The sequence below is a fragment of the Pomacea canaliculata genome, linkage group LG13, assembly GCF_003073045.1.
Source record: "Pomacea canaliculata isolate SZHN2017 linkage group LG13, ASM307304v1, whole genome shotgun sequence".
Lineage (NCBI taxonomy): Eukaryota > Metazoa > Mollusca > Gastropoda > Architaenioglossa > Ampullariidae > Pomacea > Pomacea canaliculata.
The window spans coordinates 19092620-19114015 of NC_037602.1; the positions used below are offsets into that span (position 1 = coordinate 19092620).

At 41.5% G+C, this 21396-nt stretch overlaps 1 protein-coding gene across 2 annotated transcripts in view; it reads left to right on the forward strand.

The window, feature by feature from the left end:
* Nucleotides 1–20323, forward strand: part of LOC112554679 (microtubule-associated protein futsch-like) — a 38064-nt gene extending 17741 nt beyond the window's left edge. The window contains exons 2-5 of one of the 2 annotated variants that reach the window (XM_025222620.1): nt 7753–7851; nt 9173–9196; nt 11614–11819; nt 12709–20323. In XM_025222620.1, coding sequence (XP_025078405.1) covers nt 7753–7851; nt 9173–9196; nt 11614–11819; nt 12709–17319 — 4940 coding nt within the window. In that variant the 3' untranslated portion in view covers nt 17320–20323. The remainder of the gene's footprint in view (nt 1–7752; nt 7852–9172; nt 9197–11613; nt 11820–12708) is intronic. The other variant, XM_025222621.1, reaches the window with a different exon arrangement.
* Nucleotides 20324–21396: the final 1073 nt, after the last annotated feature.

Here is a 21396-nt window from a genome sequence, read left to right on the forward strand (position 1 = left end):
TTATGGACGCCTGACATTAACTTGCAAGGCCCGTCACAGTAATTAAGTACTGGTAAATAAACATTTTTACCGTGTAACCCATTAAGTGGACGATTATTCCTTTTTATTTTATTTTTTTTAGGACGAACTGATACGACCTTTAAATTGCGATGCTATCAAATAAACATGGAAGAGCAGGAGGGTTGGGAGGGGGATCTCTCCTAGGGATTCTACGCGGCGGCGTGCAATTTATTTGCAGAACATAACCTGAGCCCAGACTGCAGCATCTTCCACCAGCAAACAGGTGCGGAAGTTAGGGCGGGAAGGTGAGGTTGGAATCATCTGCAAAACACTACATAGTTTACATGCAAACCCTCCAAGCTGAGAAACAATCTGTTCTGTTGTATTTTTTATTTTATTTATTATTTTTTTTTTTAAATATGGTCGACGCTGACGGCGGTTTTTTTATGAGTTGATTTCCTGATACGCTCGTATTGTAGGTACGAGCACTTATGATCCTGTGCGACCTGTCGGTTGCTCTCAGCTAAAACATTTGTTCCCAACACGGCACGCCATACGATCAAAGATGATGTGACTGTCACAAGGAGTAGGCAGACTATTACAGTTGCGACTAAGTGGTGGCTTTTGTGCTGTGGTCGTTTTGTCGGTGGCAGGGGAAATGTTTATAGTGTCAAGAGAGTGTGGTCCCTGCGTGCCAGAACAGGAGAGGACTGGAAATCCTGGGCTGCCATATAAAATGTTTACTGGTCGAACCCGCTGTTTGTGTAAATGTTTTCTTGTTGGAACCAGAGTCACCCGAGCAGCGTGGTACGCGAGGAGAACTGTTTCGCTGACTATTAAACCCTCGCCTTTTGTGTACGCGTTTTCACGTTAGGAACACGGCAACGCTCGCCGCGCTTCGACTTCAGTACAACGGCGAGTTTGTGACAACCTTGGCAGATAACAGTAGATAAGTTTAGTGTTTACCAAACGTTCCCATGGCCTGGCAGTGAGGCGCCAGCAGTGAGCGAGCCCCGCTCAATGTCATTCCCGGCGTGTTTTGGCAAGAGTCTGGGGGGACATGCTGCCATCGTCCGCAGACATTTTGTTGGCACCGCAGGCGATGCGTAGAACGCCTCGTGACTAAGCCGCTGCTAGGTAAGCGCCGCTTGGACACCCCGACCCGTCCACGTCGCCCGTTGACTCACCGCTCGTTAAAGTCGAGTTATCGCCAGCTCCGGTGACGAGCTGTGGGCAAGTTTCCTCCTCACTCCCAGCTTCTCTCTATCCCAGCCACGCAAAACAGTTTTTGCTGCAGGCTCGAGCTGGGCCGGCAATTGCGCCCTGCATCACACTGCGCCAAAGAGAGAGGAAAAAAAAAGTGAACACGCACTACACCCCTTCCCTCTCTCATCTAGTTTCTGATCGTATGCTCTCGTGAGGGGTATAAGCTCTCCCGTGTGCAGACGCAGTCTCTTATACTGAAGCTTAACGATCTTCTTTCACGAAGCGCCAGTCGAGGTTGGTGCATCCCACGTGGGCCTTGCAGCAGAAGTCGTTTCCTGCGGCGGAGACTGATAATGTGTTGGACTCTGTGGCAGCCACTGCCCGTCGTCTGATAGTGTAATTAGAGTTGATGCAGTTTCTTGGACAATTGTGTACTGTTCACCGGTATTTTTCATTGACGAGGCTCCCTCGAGATCAGACCACGTTATGGTAGTCATCTATTTCTGCATTAGCCAGCCTTGCTGGAAGGTCTTGCCATAGTAATTGCTTTCCCCTGCCACTTAAATTTTCGGTCCCCGTCGATGGTTCTGGATGAGGTTACCTACAAGGTTCTCTCTGGAGGCTTGTCTGGTCAGCCCCGGGGCTAGTCTGCAGCATGTTTGTGGTTAATTTATTGTGGACTCGTGATTGAGCAAGTTATGAGAACAGCATCCAACTCACCCGCCCTCTCCCCCAGCAACACGTACGCACACATTGCGCAGTCACTTGAGGCCAGTGCTTTTTTTCCCTTAGCATGATGTGAACTACAGAGGAAGGCAGCATCTCTTTCCTCTCTCTCTCACACACTCACACAGGCTGCGCGCGCCCACAGAGAGGTGGCGAAACAAGAGACATCCCGTTTGAGGGCAAACAGATTTAAATTTAAACTCAGGAAGTCTGTAGGGGTCCCGGGTTTTTTCCCTCCTGCCCAGACGTCTTCCCAGAATTCACATCGTGTTAAAACACAAATGGTGTTCTGGTGTACCTCCTGTAAATATGAACTGGGGTTCCAAGGAAGGTGAAGCTTGGGGCACGGCTGTCACAAAGGGTGACATGACTTCAGCCATCTGTTACTCGTGCCAGTCCTGGCGCCATCCAGTTAGCCCATCCACATGTGAGGATGGCAGGCAGACTGGCCGTTGTCAGTGACAGCCACCTGCTGACAGCGCTAATTCACTCTTGACTTCGATCCAGCGCCGCGCACGGCGGGTGATTCACGCCATCGCCATCTTCCAGTCTGTGTTGTCGTGGCGACCTTGGGGCAGGCGGAGCCATATCTGCTAAACACGCGCCGTCTGGTCATCATGATGCGAGCGGGTCGCAGCGGACACAACGTGTGTGTGGGAGGGGAGGAGTGGTGGAAGGGAGACCCATTTCCGACTGTACGGGAAAAAAGGTGGGAAAGAAGGGAAGTGCAAAAAAAAAAGAATCAATAATAAAATTATGACTTGTGTGGATTCTGTTATCTTCTCTCTGCAGCCCTGTGCATTCTTGAACTTTGTAGAAATTATTGTCATCAGGAGATGTTAATTAAATTTTTATTTTCTTCGGTAATTAAGATTATTTGGTAGTCACCAACTCTCCACGTAAGATGATACAAGGAAAGTAAGACTTCTGAAGCCTTGTTGATCGGGGAAAATCAATCTGACAGGGAAGACAGTAAGCCTGGTTAAGGAGTCTTGGGCTGTGCAGCAGCTGGTGATAATAGTTGTGAATATCTGCGACATGACAGATCACATTCCTGGGGTATCGATTTACCGATCACATGTATGGAAGACCGGTGTCTTCGTGTGGAGGCTTGTTTCCCCACAGACGAGTTTACAGGCTTCTGCTAAATGATAGATAATAGAGCTAGCTCTATAGGTCTGATTATATAGGATTTGTAGCATCAGGTAACATGTTGTGTAAATAGTTCACAGGCAGGACAAGGTGGGTAGTGTGCAGAGTTTAAAAATCTGAACGCTGATTTCGTGATGTTAAAAGGTTATTAAATAATAAAGGTTATGAGGTTAACAATCCCAAGCTGATAGAGAGCGCCAGACATACACTTCTTCCTTTGCGTGCACTTGCGAACTTGCAAAATAAAGAACCCTGCGTCACCTCCAAAGTCAGTCAATTGTTCAAATGAATTATTTCCGTTCAGAATTGTGTCCACAAAACCAAGTATGAAAAAAACTAAATATGAAAAGGAACCGTTTAAATGTTTTCCATTCAAAGGGTCATCTCAAACTCGCGGCCCGCGGGACAAAAGTTTGCGGCCCCCACCTCAATATCAAAGTTTCATGTTAGTGCGGCCCGAGTTTGATAGTGTTATATCTTCTCCTCTCTCGCTCCTTAGTCTGCAACTTCCAGTTTCTGTCAACTGTCCTCTGGATGGTCCGGGCGGGTGGCCATAAATCTTGACCAGTGACACTGCTGTATTATTATTATATTTTCATTTTCAATTTATTTATTACTGATTGATTTATTTTTTCTTATGAATTTGTTAATTTATTTTTATTTTTTAACACAAAAATAAGATGAAAAAATAAGACATTTGATAACATTGGAATGTTTTTGTAAGAGCTTTTCTTGTTGGAAAACCTGATGCGGCCCAGCCTCATCCAGACTGCCTCCAGTGCCCCCCGGGTAAATTGAGTTTGAGACCCCTGCTCTACACCAATCTACGCCTCAGACATGTTTCTACATTTTTACATCTGAGACACGTTTATGTCCCTACGCCGTTACAACCACGCGTGTTTTGTGTATTGTCTCTACACATCAAATGTTTGTGTTGACATCTCTGCACCCGAGACACGCTTTTCGACTCTACGCTTCTACAGCTCAGACTCGGTTTTTGGTCAGATCTTATCTGAAGAGCCACGGAGCTGTCACAAGTTATTCTTACGCTGATGTCATGCATGGCTGATTTTGTGTTTTTTACCACCCAGAATGTTTTGAAACTCACCACCTACATCTTTAAATACAAGTTGACGAACGTACCGTGGTGTACCGCAAAGACTGTCAAAGAGAAGACGCTGCATATACTTACTATTCTTAAACTTTTCACATTTTGATCTTTTTAAAGTACATGCGTGTCCATTTAGGTGGATTATTTTAGAATGAATGGGTCCACGAAAATAGCGTTCACATCCCGAGGTTGGTTGGTTTTGTTTTTAAGGGTATGAAATAAATTCATCTTCACTGCAGAGTTTCTGCCTACCGCTAAGGTGACGCGATCGGCTTGCTGCTTGCAAACTTGTGTTTGTCCTCCAGTTCGGATGTATTGCGGGGGATTGACTTGCAAAGCTGACCTTTGACCTGAAGGAATGCGGCATCTCGCCGAGTTCTAGCCTTGGCTGTCAGTAGTGGGACATGCCGCAGCGGTGATGGTGCGGAGGCGGTATCAGTGTACCCAGGATATGCGCCTCCGACAGAGCGAAGAATGCCGAAATTCGCCGAAAATGTAGTCGACTGAGGATGCCCAAGCGGACCATCACCTCCCACCCGCCTTTCTGCCCATATTCTGTGGCCCGATGCATGGCAAAGGTCTCAGACTTGTGAATAACGTCCGAGACGAGCTGACGTTCTCTCCGTGTGCGTACATTAAGGCACGGCTAATCCGAGACTTACGGACATTCATTTATGTATACGAGGGCAGACACCATGCCAGCACAAAAGCTCGTGTAACTGAGCCTTGGGCTCAAAGATCAGGAGCAAACTTATTTGGCTGAAGTCGCATTACCGCTTAATCCGGGGACTTGTCACAGACACTAGCAGCCTCGTGGATGCTTGATCCTTCGACCTATAAAGACACTAAGAGGTGAACTGTTCCCTAGATTTTCTACGCTATTATCTACCAAAATAATAATAGGGTAAAAAAAAAACGGAATTCTTTCATACCAAGAATGGACTTGTTCGAGACGAGTCTGAAATATTCAGGTGGCGTTTTATGGAAACGGCCTTCCTTCACACCTCCAGCAAACAGAAAACAGTTTATACCACTTCAAAGCAGGACTTTTAAAACACCAAAACCTTTGATCGGTCTTGCAGAGACTCTCCATCTATCATAAACCCCGTTTGATAGCAGGAAAAACGTGTACACGAACCACATGTTTCTTATTCACTAGTCAAACAAACCCTGCCAATTTAGACAACATATCTCCGTACACATTCTAATTTTCCCACTTCACTCCTTTGCTTTATGGTTAAGTGGTGTTTCCGTTTCCTTTCCTTAGATCGAAGGCTAAGGTGTGAAAAAAAGCATAAGTTTGCTTATATTTTGTTAGCCTCGTAAATGAAGATTTGTCATGAGCTCTGCTCGGCACCACGTGTCATTCCGGTCGGCTGCCGTGCACAGAGCTGATCCATCAACGATGTGCGTGCGGGGAGGTGTCCATGGGGACAGAAGTTTCACTGTCAGCGCATGCAAGCTTTGTGTGAGGCTTTCTGACCCCCAGACAGACACCAGCCAGCTGAGCTGGCGCTTTTTTAAAATTATTAATTATTTAGTGTCGGCTCTAAACACATTTTCGTTTTTTCTCATCGGGCGGATGCTGAGATCTGTGGTCTGACAGGTCGCTAAGGCTATGGTCATGGTCTCGGCTTTCAGAAGGGTAGGAATGGTGGTGTTGGGTACAAGAAGGGGTGGTGGACTGGGCCAACTCCTTGCAGACTTAACCATCCCCTTGTGTGAGTCATTCTGTGGAAACAATGGGCAGGCTCCCTAGCACCGGTGGTCGGCATCACTGACGTGCTATTCAGTTTCTCCCCAACAATGACACACAACCGGCTGCAGTGGGTGGGTGGGGGAGAGGCCGGGTGGTGACAGCGGTGGTTGAATGGCATTGTAGTTGCATGCTCTTGTATTGCCTAAAGCTAAATCCACCATAGTTGGTTCTGTGGGTGCCATAAAACTCCTGGAAAATTCCCTCATGCAGTGTAGATTGTAATTATGCAACATTGTGTAGTTCAGTGCTTGACTGGTAGTGAAGGGTGTGTGGGGAAGAGGGGATGGTGTCAAGAGAGTGGTCTGTTTTGTGTTGGCTTACTGATGACAGATGTTTAGCATTCTTTCTGCTGTTTAGGTAGAGTGATTTGTGGGGAGTGCAGAGAGTGATCGCTTTTGCTGCTAGAGATGCTTGCTGTGCCAGAAGTACTTTGGCATATAAACAGGGCCAAAGGGCAGGCTATCAAGAGGAAATACCATCACAGCTATAATGAAGTTCCTTTTAGGAACATGTACTAACAGGAAGAATCCCCACTTTAGTGTCACAGTTTTCCTGAGTTAAAATCTCAAAAGCTAAGTAGTATTTTAAATAAAACACTTGCTTCCTCGCAAACACTTTGGCTGTATAAAAAAAGCTCCCACATTATTGTTCATTCATATGCATGATTATAATAGCATTTTCTTTGATTACGAGATAGAGAAATTCTTAGTACAAGGTGCAATTGGGAAGAGTCCCAGGATTTGGTTTTGATGGTGGGATGATAAGTAAAAGGGATGGGTGTTAATGCTGGTCAGTCACAAGCCTTGGCCAAAAAATCCCAACAGGGAAATGTAAGGATGATCAGCTTGCATAAGATGATGAGATTTAAATATTGAATAATTGAGGCTAAACAGGCATTTTTTTTTTTTTTCTGTAGCCATTTTGCCCTTGTTTGAGAAATTTGACACGCGTGCATATCTGCATATTAAGCACAGACTTGTCTTTTTTCGCAGCTAGTAAAGATGGACAACCTTGTAGCTTAGAATGGGCTTCATTTTTGTATTGCATACAACAACAGCCTTACTTTTAGCCACTCCTCTCTCACAGTTCATCCCAAAGAACTTTGCAATTTCACAGTAGTGGATAACTTTGTTTTCGTGTGTATGAATTTTGTGGTTTTAAGAAATTTTCTTTTATATGATCAAGATCATTGTGTGTATGAATTTCTATAGTAACTTAGTAGGAAGTGATTAACCAGAATTGTTTTGGTGCAAACTTTGTTTTTGGTACATGGTAATTTTGTGGAATGGGAGAAACCAAAGGTTTTTAAATGCTAGTGCTGCCTGATGGTGTAGCAGATTGACCTCATGTGTATATAGGTGGATTGCTGTCTGTCTGCCCAGACCAACATTTAGCATCTTATGAAGTTCTCCGCTGTTAGTCTTGGCAAGCCTAAACAATGAATGTGACTAAACCAGAAGCTTTGTATACACCTGCCTCATTCTAGTAGTTAACTGGAAAAAATCATCTGCAAGCAGTCCAGTAATACAAGTTCGTGGATTGACTGTATCATACACCACCATCCTGGACCAGGTTGTCCACTACATTTAAGTTGTCCTTAAGTATTACTTATCTTGTGATATTAAAAAGTAAGGATTGTCAAGCGGTCAGACTCGGAAGACCTAAGGGTCAAATATAGCAATCTCGTTCTGTTGGGAAGGTGAACTAAACTGTTCCTTTCCTATTTCCACTTATGTAGTATTGCTAATATTCATGCTTTTAAATGTATGCTTCAAATCAAGCTTTTTTTCTGTGACAGGATTCCGAGGATGGGACAATGAGTCTACAGGAATTGACATAAATGAGGAATTGGCTCAAATTGCCAACAAAGCAGCTCTAGGAGAGGAGGGACCCGGTGGTGGGTATTTTTTTTTTTCTTATGGAGATGGATCACACATAGAGACATACATCGAAGGAAACATTTAGCATCTAATTTCTTTGTTTGTTACTTTGGCAGATTCCTTCCCTTTGGTTAATAGAAAACAAGAATACTTTATTCTAGCATCTTTTCTCAAGTGCACTTTTATTTTGAAAGCATGGCAGTATGTGATATGTGTGTGCATGCAGAAGTATATTTGTGCGTGCACAAGTATGTGTTCAAATAAATACTGAAGTAATAAGATGAGACTGAATCTTTTTCTTTTCACAAGTGCATGTGTGTATGCAGCTAAACTGCAAATGTGTATTTTCATTTGCAAATACAACATTGATTTTATAATTTTAGCAGTGTTGCAGACAACTATTCAGATTTTATTGGTTAAGCACCCTCATCATTGTCATGTCACAAGATAGTAAAGCAATTACAGCCTGGGTCACCTCACTGTACAGTAAAGTGGAGAATACAATTATAAATGGGAACATACACTCATGGTACTTGTGTTGTCGCTCTAGTCCAGCTCGCTTATGCATAGACAAATCATTGGAAAGCAAAAATTATTTTGTTTTAGTTAATTGTTCATCCAGTAGGGCATAAAACAATGCTGATATGCATTAGGCATGGTGCATGCTCTTCACAAGAGTGCAGATGAGCATAAGGTGGAAAGGGGACGGCAGAAAGATTGAGGGTTGAGGGAATATACAAAGTTTAGAGAATGGCTTTCTCCATCACCTTGAAACAGAAAATCTATTACAATAGCATGTAAGTGAAAGGCATAGAGATAAAGCAAGTAAATTGTTTCTGGACAAATGAAATTCCTTCAGACATAACAATAAATATCATTTAAGGAAAGCTCAGACATGGCCCATTATGACTGCTAAATTCTCTGATCAAACTTTACGTTGCGATGCCAGTTTATGCATGCTGAATGAAACCTGAATGTTGCCTTTCTGCAAGTTCCCAATGTCTGAATGTTTAATTGCTCTAGAAAAACCTGTGTAGAAAAGCATATTTGAAACGTTTTATCTGCTTAAGCATTTAATATCTACTTTTAACATATTGATTATTTGAACACCTGCTTTCCTGAAAAGTTTAAACTGCCGATTTTTAATAGCATGTTTTGACACATTTACCAGTTAGACAACATTGAAAATCATTAGCATGCCCTTAAGTTTTCTGTCAGTGCTACAAAATCTAGTAGTAGTTTTAAAGAATATCTCCTGTTTATAGTATTAGGCAGTTGTTATGGTATGGTAAAAAAACTGTTCAAAGCAGGATTCCCTCTTTTTGCTCACTGATACAGACACATCAGGTGGGAAGAACGGTGGTAAGTCAGCTTTTTTGGTCATCACTCAACAGCTGCAAAGATAACAGCATTTGAGTTCCAACATTAGGTGTCTGTTGCAATGTGACTAGTTGTTGTAAACTGACATAAATATAATAGGCACAAAAAGCCAGCATCATATGGAGGGTGTGCCTCATTCACACCCACCCTATTTCAACATTGCATGCAGTTGATGTTTTGAAGGTTTTATGTTTTGTTTTGGTTTTTTTTTTTTTAAGCATGGGTATTTTTAATTTAGAAAATGTAGTGGTCCAAGTAATTGTCTTTTATGCAAAAACTTTCTTCTCATTCTGGACTACTGCATTGCTATGAAATGAGATCCTCAGTACTTTACTGCAGTTTCTGCAGTATGTTGCGCAATGATCCTGACTTTCTGGTATCTCTGTGCCTGCTCTTTGCTGATGTAGTTGTTAACCTGGCAAGGTTAGCTTTTAGTCTTCGTCAGTTGGCCAGATTTACTGATTCATCACATTGTTACTCCACAGCTACAACAGTACTTGATTAAGGTGATTATTACAGTGCTGGCTCTTGTTGACCAAGTGATCTTACATTCGTCTTGTCACCTCTGTTTCCATGGTAAAGTCTTCTTGTAAGCTTAGTACTGAGGTGCTCATTATTAATAAGACATGCCTCCTTTGCATTTTTATGTGTCACTGGCAGACTGTGTTCCTTTGCCTGATCTGATGAAATCTCTTTAGCATATTGGCAATGCAGCAGCAATTAAAGCTTGTTAAGGGGGCCATGATGATTCTGATGTGGTCACTACTGATAAAGGAAACCTAATGATCCTTTTGGTCACCTTTCAACTACATTGTGGAAGTGTATGCATGGCAGTTGGAAGGAACACATGGCTTTGGAGGTTCTGCCTCTGTCTTCAGCTTTGAGTGTCAACTTTGTGCACATTATTCCTCACTGCACCAAATTTTGTACATCATTGTTATCACCCTTCGTTCATTTTATTCGAGTACTTCCATGTTCAGTTGTGTCATCAGAAGGCAAACAATATTAATGAACTTCTCTTGGCTGAGTGATGCTGGAGAGCACATTGACTTGCTGTTCGCAGGTAGTGGAAGGGTCTTCTGTTAGCTTGGTCAAGAAAACATTTTGAGGATAGGCTGTCTAGTTCTTCCTCAACCAGACAATTTTTCCCTGTCGTGCCACTTCCCTTCCTCTCAAAATCTGAGTTCCAAGATGATATCTAACACTTCTTTGATTTCCGCTTGTGTCTACCAACATTCTTTTTGTGTTGTGATGGTCCGAATCCATGTTAGTTTCTAACTGTGGCAGAAAAAGAAATCCATGGTAGTATTGTTTTTTTCCCCTTTCCTACCTTACCAGCTAAACAATGTATGATGAACCTCATGCCCATGATACCACAATTATGAATCATTCACTTGGCAGAGCACCTCATCACATAAAGCAGGTCATTGTGACTCCACACCTAAAACTAGGGTTCCTGCTTTTATATCCACTTCACTGACAGCTATTTTTTAATTTTTAAACAGGGGGGAACTGTGCCATCAGATTTAAGGTTTTACTTTAGTTCACCGCTTTGTTTTAATAACTGTTCCTTTCTCCCTCTTGTTTTTCTAATTGTTTATTATATTATTTGACCTGGAGGTCTTGTATTTTAACATTTCAGAATGTGTTTCTCTCACTGTGATGCCTGAGTTGCTGGTTTGGCATTAAAAAAGTCAGACTCGTTACATGTGTTGAGGTCTGGAAGGAATAGCGCACTAAAAGTGCTCAGTTAATTAATGTGAATGCCATTGTAATGTCATTTTCTGTTTGTGTACAATGGCATTTTTTTACAATTGCTCATTATGTTTTGAATGAGATGGATATTTTTGTTGCAATTTTCCATTTTTCTGTGAACAGTGCATGCTGCACATAATGCTTTTTATCTTTACTGTGATAACAGGTTGTAAAGTGTAGCTTTCGAAAATTTGTGTGTTTGGTACTTGTGTGTTCAAATGCATGCTTAAATATGCATGCTTCCATGAGTATGAACGTGATAGAGATGGTGTGTATGACATCATTAATGTGAGAAGTGTGCAAGATTGACTTTTATGTCAGTGAAGGAGCAAGAGTTAATTAAAATGTTATAAATGTTTATGAAATGCTCATGCATCCACATTAAAAAGCACAAGTTATCACAGGCTGTGATGAATGAGCATGATCCTAAAGTCACGGATTATTGCTGTTTCTTTGGTCATCACTAAGTTCACATTCTCTGGACCTGTAAAGTCGCACCTTCTTATAACTATTTGTAATATTTGGTTCGAATGTGTAATATGACAGTATTAATCGGAACCTTTCTTTCTTATTGACAATGAATAGTTTGTTAGCAATATAGTCTGGTTTAAACACTTAGTAATTGCATCTGACTTTCCTGATAGGTGAGCGACTTATCCGACATCGGTCAGACAGCCTTGCAGTAGAAGTGCTGATAAATCCACAAGCTCAGTCAGTCAAGAAATCCATACGTGGCATTCTTACACAGTTATCTCCCATCAAGCTAGTCATCTTTGCTGGCTATGCGTTCCAAGGTACAGGAGCTTGGGTACTGCAAGATGATACATTCTCCTTTGCTACCTTTGCGCAGGTTTGTAACAGTCATTAAATGAATCACCTGTCATGTCATAGTTATGCAATTTTCAATATTGTTTGCCAAATCTAAGGCTGGTTTTAGAAATGCCTCTGTTCTGTTAACTCTTGACAGTGCAGTCAAATAGGTGTAGTTAGTGATTGAACAAAGAACTCAGAATTATAAAGTGTTAAAGGCTAGATAAGTGCTAAGTTATTTTTAAATGACCAGGAGTACATTGTTACACTATACTAATTTTCCCTTTATTTGAATTATTCCATTTCATTTAAAAAATGCAATCCTTTGGAAAAATTAACATTATCACATGTTTTTCTTACAGAGATCAAAATCCCAGTTTTGGTAAAATCTGTAGACTACACTCATCGTAAAAGTGCATTATAACAAAGATGTTTACCGTGTTAGGATCGCTTTAGGGTTTTTTATTTTAATGTCGGAGTTTTGTGTCTGAGTTGCTAAAAAGTTTTGATCAGGCCGGACAAAGGCTGGTCAAGCTGAAAGCAATGGATATGGGGTTATTTGGTCAGAACTTTAGACAGATTTATCTAATTTGCCTCGAAGAGGTGTAGAAATTTTCAAATACCATGCAAAAAGGCAAGCATCAGGGTTGACATTCATAGGGCCTGGGAAAAATTGTGTGAACTCTACATGAATATCAGCCAACATCTTTGGCTCTTCATTTGTTTAGATGTTACATTCATTCTTTCCTTTCTTTTCTTCTTTATAGTTTCAAAAAATAGTTGTGTAATGTTGGATCTACTTGACATGTCATACAACTATCAAAGTTGATTATCAGTCCTTTTGACCACTCTCTCTTTTGGTTTTGTTAAAAGTTTGTGAGATGTGTGACATTGAGATATTATTAATATTGTCAATTTATTATGTACAGATTTTTAAAGATCCTGATGTGGAAAATGCAGCAAAACAGCTGGAGAATGCCTCCCTGACACTTCACACCGTTGGTTCTAGTGACTGGAGCAGTAACCTAAAGGGATCTGATGCTGCACGACTGCTGAAGGTGTCTGTCAATCCTGCCGACAAGCTTGAACACATTCATGGTGTTTTGCAGTTTACTGCGTACATAAGCAGTTTCATCAAGCCTCTGAATCTTGCCAACGTTTTGCAGACCTCTGATGTTGTTGGCAACATTTCCTTTACACGTCCTGTGCTTTATGTGTTTCCAGCTTCTCAGGGTGATGCTGCTTTGTTTGGCATGAAAGGGTTTAACATGCTTGTCAATGGGGGGTATAGTCGTAGATCCTGCTTTTGGGACTTTGCTCGTCATCTTGATGGTATTGATGCATTGCTACTTACACACCTAGGGCCTGACAATCTCTTTGGAGTCAAGTCTCTATTGGAGAGAAAGAATGTGGAAACCATCCATCCTGACATTGGATTCATGTACATGAACCATGGCAAGCATTCCTTTGCCAATGAGGACGTCAAAGAAGAAAAAATGGTAGACCCTACTCTTCTCATTAATTTGACAGAGGAAGGTAATAAGATAGTGGAACTCGGAAAGCAGCTGGGACATATTCCTCACCCTCTTTCTCGCTCAGTGTCTGGAAATCTGGAGCCCATAAATCTCTTCCACAAGGTGGGAATGGGCTCCCTTGATATGTACATCTTGAATCCTGTGACAGATTCTAAAGAGATGAAGGACTTCCTCCAAGGGTGGAGCAAGCAGGCACCCAATCTGGGTGCTGTAAATGGGATCCCCATACCCAATGTAACATCCATTTGTGCTCTGCTTGTTGTGCGCCCTGCAAAACCTAATGAAAAGGTTACCAGGCTGCTGTTCCCTGGCAGTGCTCCTCAGCACAAGATATTAGAGGGCTTGGAGCGAGTGAAAAATCTTGAGTTTCTGAAGCATCCTTCATTCTGTGATCGTGACACTCTCAAGCCTAAGAAACCTGTGGGTAATGGAAGAGCAGGATCTGCCACTAGAAGAGCTCCACCTGCTGCGGCCACCATCACTAAGACAGCAGTCGCTGCCACCAAGGCTGAGCCACCCAAAAGACTGGAAACCAAAGCCCCGCCAACCAAGACTGCTGCAGCCACAGCCTCAAAAGCACCTAAATCAAAGAAGGATGATAACAACAAGAGAGCATCTAGCGCCAAAGATAAGGAGAAGGTCAAACTAGATGAGAAGGAGAAGGAAGACAAATCCAAATCTTCTGCTTCATCCAGCCCCTCCAAAGCATCTGTCAAGACAGCCTCTCCTATAAAAACTCCATCGTCTCCTGCAAAAACTCCTGCAGTGGTTACCCCTGATGAGACAATCCCTTCAGAACCCACATCAGAGGCACTTGTGGTTGCCGAGCCCATTGTTTCTGAAAGCAATCATGTTGAAGAGGAATCATTCCCATTTGACAAGGCTAGCCCTGTGCCACAGGAATCAGGTGCAGGAGATGATAATCGCCAGGCCGACTCACCAGTAGCCCTTCCACAACCTGTCCAGCTGGAAGGAAGGGAGTTAAAGAGCTTTGGTCCAGATGCCAGTTCTGCTGCTTTAGACAGACAGAAACTCCAAGAACTAGGGATTTATGATGATGAGGAAGAAGACGAGGAAGCAGATGTGAATGAAGGTAAAGAAAATGGTGACTATGAGCATGAATCGGGCTTTGATGTTGAAGATGAAGAAATCCAGCCTCAGCCTCTGCCAGAACCTGTTGAAATGGCACAGTCACCCTGTGCTGAACCTGATCTCATCCAAGATACATTTAGCAAAACAGTTCCTGAAGTATCAAGTGAGCAGCTGGAAGTAAGTGTGGACGAGGAAAAGCTTGTGCAAGAGTCTGAAATTGAATCTAAGGTTGAAGAGATTCAAGAATCTGCAGAGGAGCCCCAGCCTGAATTAGAAAAAGAGGAGAGTGAAGAAACAAAGTTCATGTGTCAGACCCAGGAACAAGAAGAACAAGAGCCTTCTGTGACAGATGAAAAGCTGGTGGCTGATCTGGAACCATCTTTCCAGTCATCCATGCTGGAGGACGAGCAAGAGAACGGTGTTGCTGAGCCAGATGTCTGTCCACAGTCAGCATTAGAACTCGAGACATCCTCTGAAATTGAGACTCAGCAAGATGAGCCATCAGCTCTACTCCCAGATGAAGAACCAGAAACAAGTCTGAGAGAAGAAGAACTATCAACTCAACCTCCAGAAGAAGAACTATCAACACAAGCTCCAGAAGAGGAACTATCAACACAACCTCTAGAAGAGGAACCATCCATTCGGCTTGCTGAAGATGAACCATCACCTCAGCTTCAGGAATATGAGCCATCAACAGAAGCCCCAGTGGAACCATCAGCACAAATCCCTGAAGATGAGTTAATTCAGGTTACGGAAGATGAGACACCACAAACACCTGAAGAACAATCACCTGAAATTGCAGAGGAAGAATCACCACAGATCCCACGAGATGAATCACCACAGATCTCAGAAGATGAGCAAGAAGCAGAGGGTGACCCTGGCCTGTTGGAACAAGAAGAGGAAGAAAAAGTAGAGCTGGCTCAACAAGCAGCACCTCAGACTGAACATGTGGCAGATTACTTTCGTGAAGAATTGTATACCCAGAAATCAGCATGCAGCACAGAAATGTTGCCTACTGATTCTGCAGAGGATCTAGCTCAAGACATACCTTCTTCACCAGAACCAGAAGAACAAACAGATCTTGTTTATCCCGATGACCTGAAAGAAGAGATTCCTGAAGGGGAGCCCAGTTTCCTACATGACCAAGATTTATCAAGAGATGAAGAGAGCAGGGAGCAAAGCATTCAGTATGGAATCTCCAATGAAGGGGCGTATCAGATGGGAGGTATCCGTGAAGAGGAGGAAGAGGAGGCTGAACGGGAAGAGGAGGAGGAGGAAGAAGACCTTGAAGAAGTTCAGCAGCAAGAAGATAAACAAGGTCTAAACAAGTTTGCAATGGAGGAACATGGCATCTATGATGAAGAGGAAGACGAAGAAGTTACAGCTGAAGAAGGTGTTGACAATGATAAAGATGCTTATGTGTATGAAAAAGATGTAAATCTGGAGGACGAGGAAGTGTGCAGAGGGGGACCTACAGAGGCTTTTGATCGACATGCAGGACAAGGTGATGAAGAGCAAGACTATTTTGCAGAGGCTGCTGCCCATGATGTTGAACAAGAACCTTCTACTGTTCCTGAAGCTTTTGAAAAGGATGAGACTCCAACACCAGTAGAAAGTGCGTTGTTACCAGAGAAACCAGAGCAGGAGGCAGACCAAGCTGAGGAGTCTGAAAGTGGCCTGGCAGACACTGCGGAAGCTGATAGCGGGAGAGAAGATACTGATTCTATTGATGGGGGGACTCCTGATGATGACAAAGACATTGATGAATTCCTGGCCCAGCAGCAGCAACATTCTGAACCTTTGCAAGAGGAAGAGGACATTGCAGATGACTTGCCACCTGGGGCAGGACAGAGTTTCAATCCATTCATTGGCCTTGACCAGCAAGAATCCAATGCAATGACCAGTTCTTTCATGGAAGATACACAGCAGCCCAATCCATTTGAGACAGATGATCTTCCAGCCGCTTACTTAAAGAATCAAGATACTGAAGAGTTTGACCCCTTGGCACAATGGGGACATCCCACAGGCCTTCCGTCACCAACACTTCCTCAGGAGGTACCTGCACACAGGGTAGAAAGTGAGGAAGTTGGTGCTTTTGCTTCATCATCAACAGATGAGAATGACCTAAAAGAATTTGACCCTATTGTAGAGTGGGGACAGCCAATGGGCTTGCCATCACCACCGCCAGAAGCGGAAGCTAAAGCCAACAATGCAACAAAGAAAGCAGATACCAAAAAAGCACCTCCAACAAAAACCACTAAATCACCTGACAAGCGACCAGCAACTGCAACCAAAACACCCACCAAATCTACCAATGGTTCTGCAGAGCCACAAAAATCTGCCCGCACAACAACAGAGAAAAAAGCAGAGCCTAAGAAAACCCCTTCTAGCTTAGACACATCTCGCACAGCCCGCCCATCAACAGCTCCTGCTCGTGGGTTAGATACATCAAAAGTTGAATCGAAGCCTCGCACTACAGCTGCACCTGCTCGCAGGCCTGCAACAACCACTGCCAACAACCGAGCTTCTCCTGTCAGCAAAATGCCTCCTCTGCCTCCCATGACCCCATTTTATGTGGATCTGACATACGTTCCTGCCCATGGAGACACAGCCTACAGCGATGTCGAATTCTTCAAGAGAGTTAGAGCCCGCTATTATGTCTTGAGTTCTCTGACACCAAGTCCTGTCACGCTGCAGGCATTAATGGATGCCAAGGCTACATGGGACGCTGGCGCTGATCAGGAAGTCACCATCATTCCCACATATGAGACCGATGCCATGAGGCACTGGATGGCTTTGCACAAGGAACAGCTTGCTCAGCTCAAAATTGATGTTGCACCAGCTGCCAGCCGATGCACAGTACGGCTGCAGGATCATGAAGATAGCTGCTATACTTACAGACTGGAATTTTAAGTTGGATCACTAAATGAAAAGAAAATAATCCAACCATTGTCATCTGCAATTTGTGGCTTTAGCCTACCATGTCTTAGCACAGATTCACATGTATGTCTAGGAAACCCACAAAATGTGTATATGCTTTGCTGTCTTGCAGAGTACTGCTTTATTAACAGTTCATACACGTTTTGTTAAGCTTTCTTGCTTCTGCCTCCTAGCAGTTATAATTAAACTGCTTTCAGTGCATCTCATTAAAACCTAAATACTGTTCAGTATTTAGAAGATATTTCACTGGTGCTTTGTAACATCAGAAACTGCTTTGCATGAGAATCTTCACACGTTGACTAGCTTTTTGCTTTATGTACCCTAGATTGAATGAGGGCAATAAAGATCTCATGGGCAATTTCGGTGGATGTGTACTGAAGAACTGAAAAAGATTCATTTCACATAACGCATTTACAAAAGATCTTCAGAAGTTTTTTTCAGCTTTTTTCCTGCCACTCATTTTTTTTAAGTGTTTATTATGACTGGCTGGTCACAAAGTTTTGAGGATTTTTGTGTTAGAATGTAAGGTCATATCTTTCTCTTGAAAGTATTTTGCAATACTTACACTACAACAATTCATGGGCTGATGATTATAACAGACATCTGTGATGAATTAAAGACTGCGTTGAGAGCAGCACTGTTTTTTTGTAAGTCATAATTTGTTGTACTGTACTTGCTACTTTTTTTTGGTTGCATGTATACTAAAAAGCAGTTATACGTGATTGAAAAAAAATCATTTTCTACTGATTTTATATAAGAACAAATTTTTTGCATCTAAAATGAGACTTCTTTTGAAATAATCTAGATGTTATTTAGTTGCAAGTTTAGGCCAGATTACACATGTAGATGCATGACAATATCCCAAGTAATGTAGGGCATTATGCAGGATAGCTTTCTTACATGCATTTTGCTTAAATAATTTAATAATTTACAAAAAAAAAAGCCATCAAAGTTGACCTGTCAGTGCAGTTGAAATGCTACTGACAATATACAGCCAAAGAACATAATTACAAAAATTCCATATGCAAAAAATGCCATGGTTGTTTTACGGTTTTGGTCATAAACTGTAACCCTTTACAAGGCAGCCATGTGCTGCTTTTTATTGGGGTTTTTTTTGTTTTTGTGTTTGTTTTTTTACTGATTCATCTTTGGCTTTGTGTATATGTTTATTGAAAAAGCTTGTGTGGCATGCTGATGATTTTGCAGCTTATCTGCTTTTAATTTTTTTTTTTTTTCCACATTTCAACCGCTTGATATTTTGGACAGTGTAATCATTATCAAGTACTAGAGAAGTAGTAGTCTTGGGGGTTAAGGTGGGGGAAGGGCGGGTTTAAGGCTGTGAAAGCAAATCAAATCATGCTGAAGCAAGTACACGAATGTTTATTATATATGTCTTGTGCTCTTTTGGATCCTTTCTCTTGGTTTTGTGCTTTTTTATGACAATTCTGAACCACTTTCATTATAGAAAAGTAATGGTTACATTTTGTCAGTTTGGTGTGGAAAATGCAGGGATCAGTCAGCCATTAATTCTGTGAAACACTACACCCTGATTTGAAATGATGGGAAGTTGCAGCTGTCTACAACAATTTTAAATCACAGCTTTGTTGATACAATGGTACATGAACTGTTTGTTCTACAAGAGCCTAGAAATTTATCAGACATGTCTTGCCTTTTAATTGACCAGCTACCACCAGTTTCAGACTGGTAACCTTATGTTGTTTTTTTTATATATATAATGTATACAGAGAAAGAATATTTTGCTACAGTTGTGAATGCTGAATCCATTTGCTTTTGAAGAAGATATGAAAAACTGAAGGGAACCTTTTCATGTACAGCATTCTATAAATTTTGTGACTGTGATGATAGCTGATGAAAGGTTTATTTTTCATGCTCCCAAAGGACTTAAGAAAAGTATAGTCAATTATTGATATTTTAAATTATTATTGAAGGGGCAAGTGACCACTTGTGTTGCCTGGACAGTAATAGACATTTAGTATCCTGAAAATTACAAAACAAGGTCAGGAAAAACAATTTTTTCAGGAATTATGTGAATACTTTTATTGCAAACTTACTGAATGCTAAGTATTGTGTGTAGGTTTATGTTAATGAAACCTCTGATTTTTTTTCCAAAATATGAAGGTATTTTCGCTTGAATTTCATGGGGTTTTTTTTAAGATGTTTTTCATCAGAGGTTGCCGTAGTACTGTTTTGTTCATCTTTTGTTAAGTGATTAGCAAAAATATTACAGAATGCAAAGGATTAATTCTTATTGTCAATTTTGGTGTGGTTTTTAGGTGGGTTTTTATTTATATGTTTCATCCTGTTGTTGTCCTTTGGGTAAGCTAACTGCCGTGTGACTGCTTTTTGTATGCCACAGTTAGGTGTGCCATTTTTCCTGTGATCTGAGTATATATTCACCAAAACATAAGAAATACGGGGGTCATTGAATGATCGAAGATTTTCTTTTCGGATGCACAAAAGTAAGAACATAGGCTTTGTCTTAACTGGTAATTTATCTGTTGAAATACAACTGCATCATGCCTTCATTCATACTGCTTGCCTGTGATCGTTGGAAATAAGCAGTCATAAAAAGCATCTCAGATGATGATGTACTGCATTTTCGCACTTTCGCCTTTGCTAATCTCGAATTTGCATTGTATTCATGCAGCTCTGTACATTGGTACGTGCATGTCACTGATTTTTCTGCATGTATTTTTCACCAGTCCAGACTTTGTTTTATGCTTCAGCACAAGAATTATGAATCATGGAGCCTTTATTTAAAAGGCTGACCTGAAGGGACGCAAGAAATTCATCAAAAATGCATTCGGTATCAATATATGTTTGTAATTATATTTTTTGGCAATCAAGTATTACATTTGATGCTAATTTTTCATACGACAACCATTTTCGCACTTGTTTACATTTTTGTGCTACTGCAGAATCAAGAAAACATGAACGATTATACTTGATGATCTTGTGTGGGTTCTCCGTAATGTTTCTGCTGGTAGCCATGGAGCTTGAATTCGAAGAATGCAGATGATGGGCTTGACAATGTATTGTGTGAGAGATCTTGAACATAAATGTGTATCTGAGATTTAAATGATGTGAGTGCATAGCAAGGGTTTAGAGACTAACAAATCATGTCCTTCCATGTGCTTTTAATTCTGAATTTTTGTGATATTCTTCATAGATCCTTATGGTTCATCTTTCTCTTTTACCCAACTTGCAACCAAGCCTTACACAGTGCATGTATCATGATCATTTTGTTTAGACCCATGCCTCTTTCCTTTCATTCCACCTTGGAGGCATCCAACATTTATTGGCTTTTATCAGTTGTTTGCCTGTTTTCAATGCTTTCAGCTATTAATCATCTTTTCAACAGTCATAACGAGCTTCCATACATCCTTTTGTTTTTCATGGTGACAGTCATGTTGGTGTGTGTGTATACTAGTGCTGCAAATGTCATTTCCATTTTAAAAACAGTAACAGGACTAACAATAGAAAGGATTAGGATTTTGTCCTTGATTCCGCCGACATTGCACCAATATTTGAAACTTGTGTGCCAGTTACGTTAATTTTCTTTTGGTTTAAACATTTTGTGTTCTAAATCTTGTGTTGTTCTGATGATGTACAGCTTCTCCTGCATTGATGTTCAGTGGATTTGTTTTTGTTTTGTTGTTGTTTTTTTGTTGGTTTTTTTTTTTTTTTTTTTTTTTTGCATTGTTGTGGTCAGTCATGCCCAATAAATTGCTGTGAAAAAGTAATTAATGGGTTTGAGTTAGATTTTGTACCTAAATTGTATGTACTTATGGGACTGTGTGAACTTTCTCCCTTCTGTGTGGGGTGAAGAGGGGAGTTGCAGTACTGCTGTTGCAAGACTTGCGTTGATGCTTCTTGCTCAGCTAATGGTTTCAAACCACAGTATTACATTCTGTTTTGTACCGAGAGCCATATTTGGATAACTCATTCTCTTCTCCTGTCTCAACAGGCATCCATGCACATAAAAGCATTGTTTAAAATTTTAGGTAACCAAAATTAAATACTCGAAAT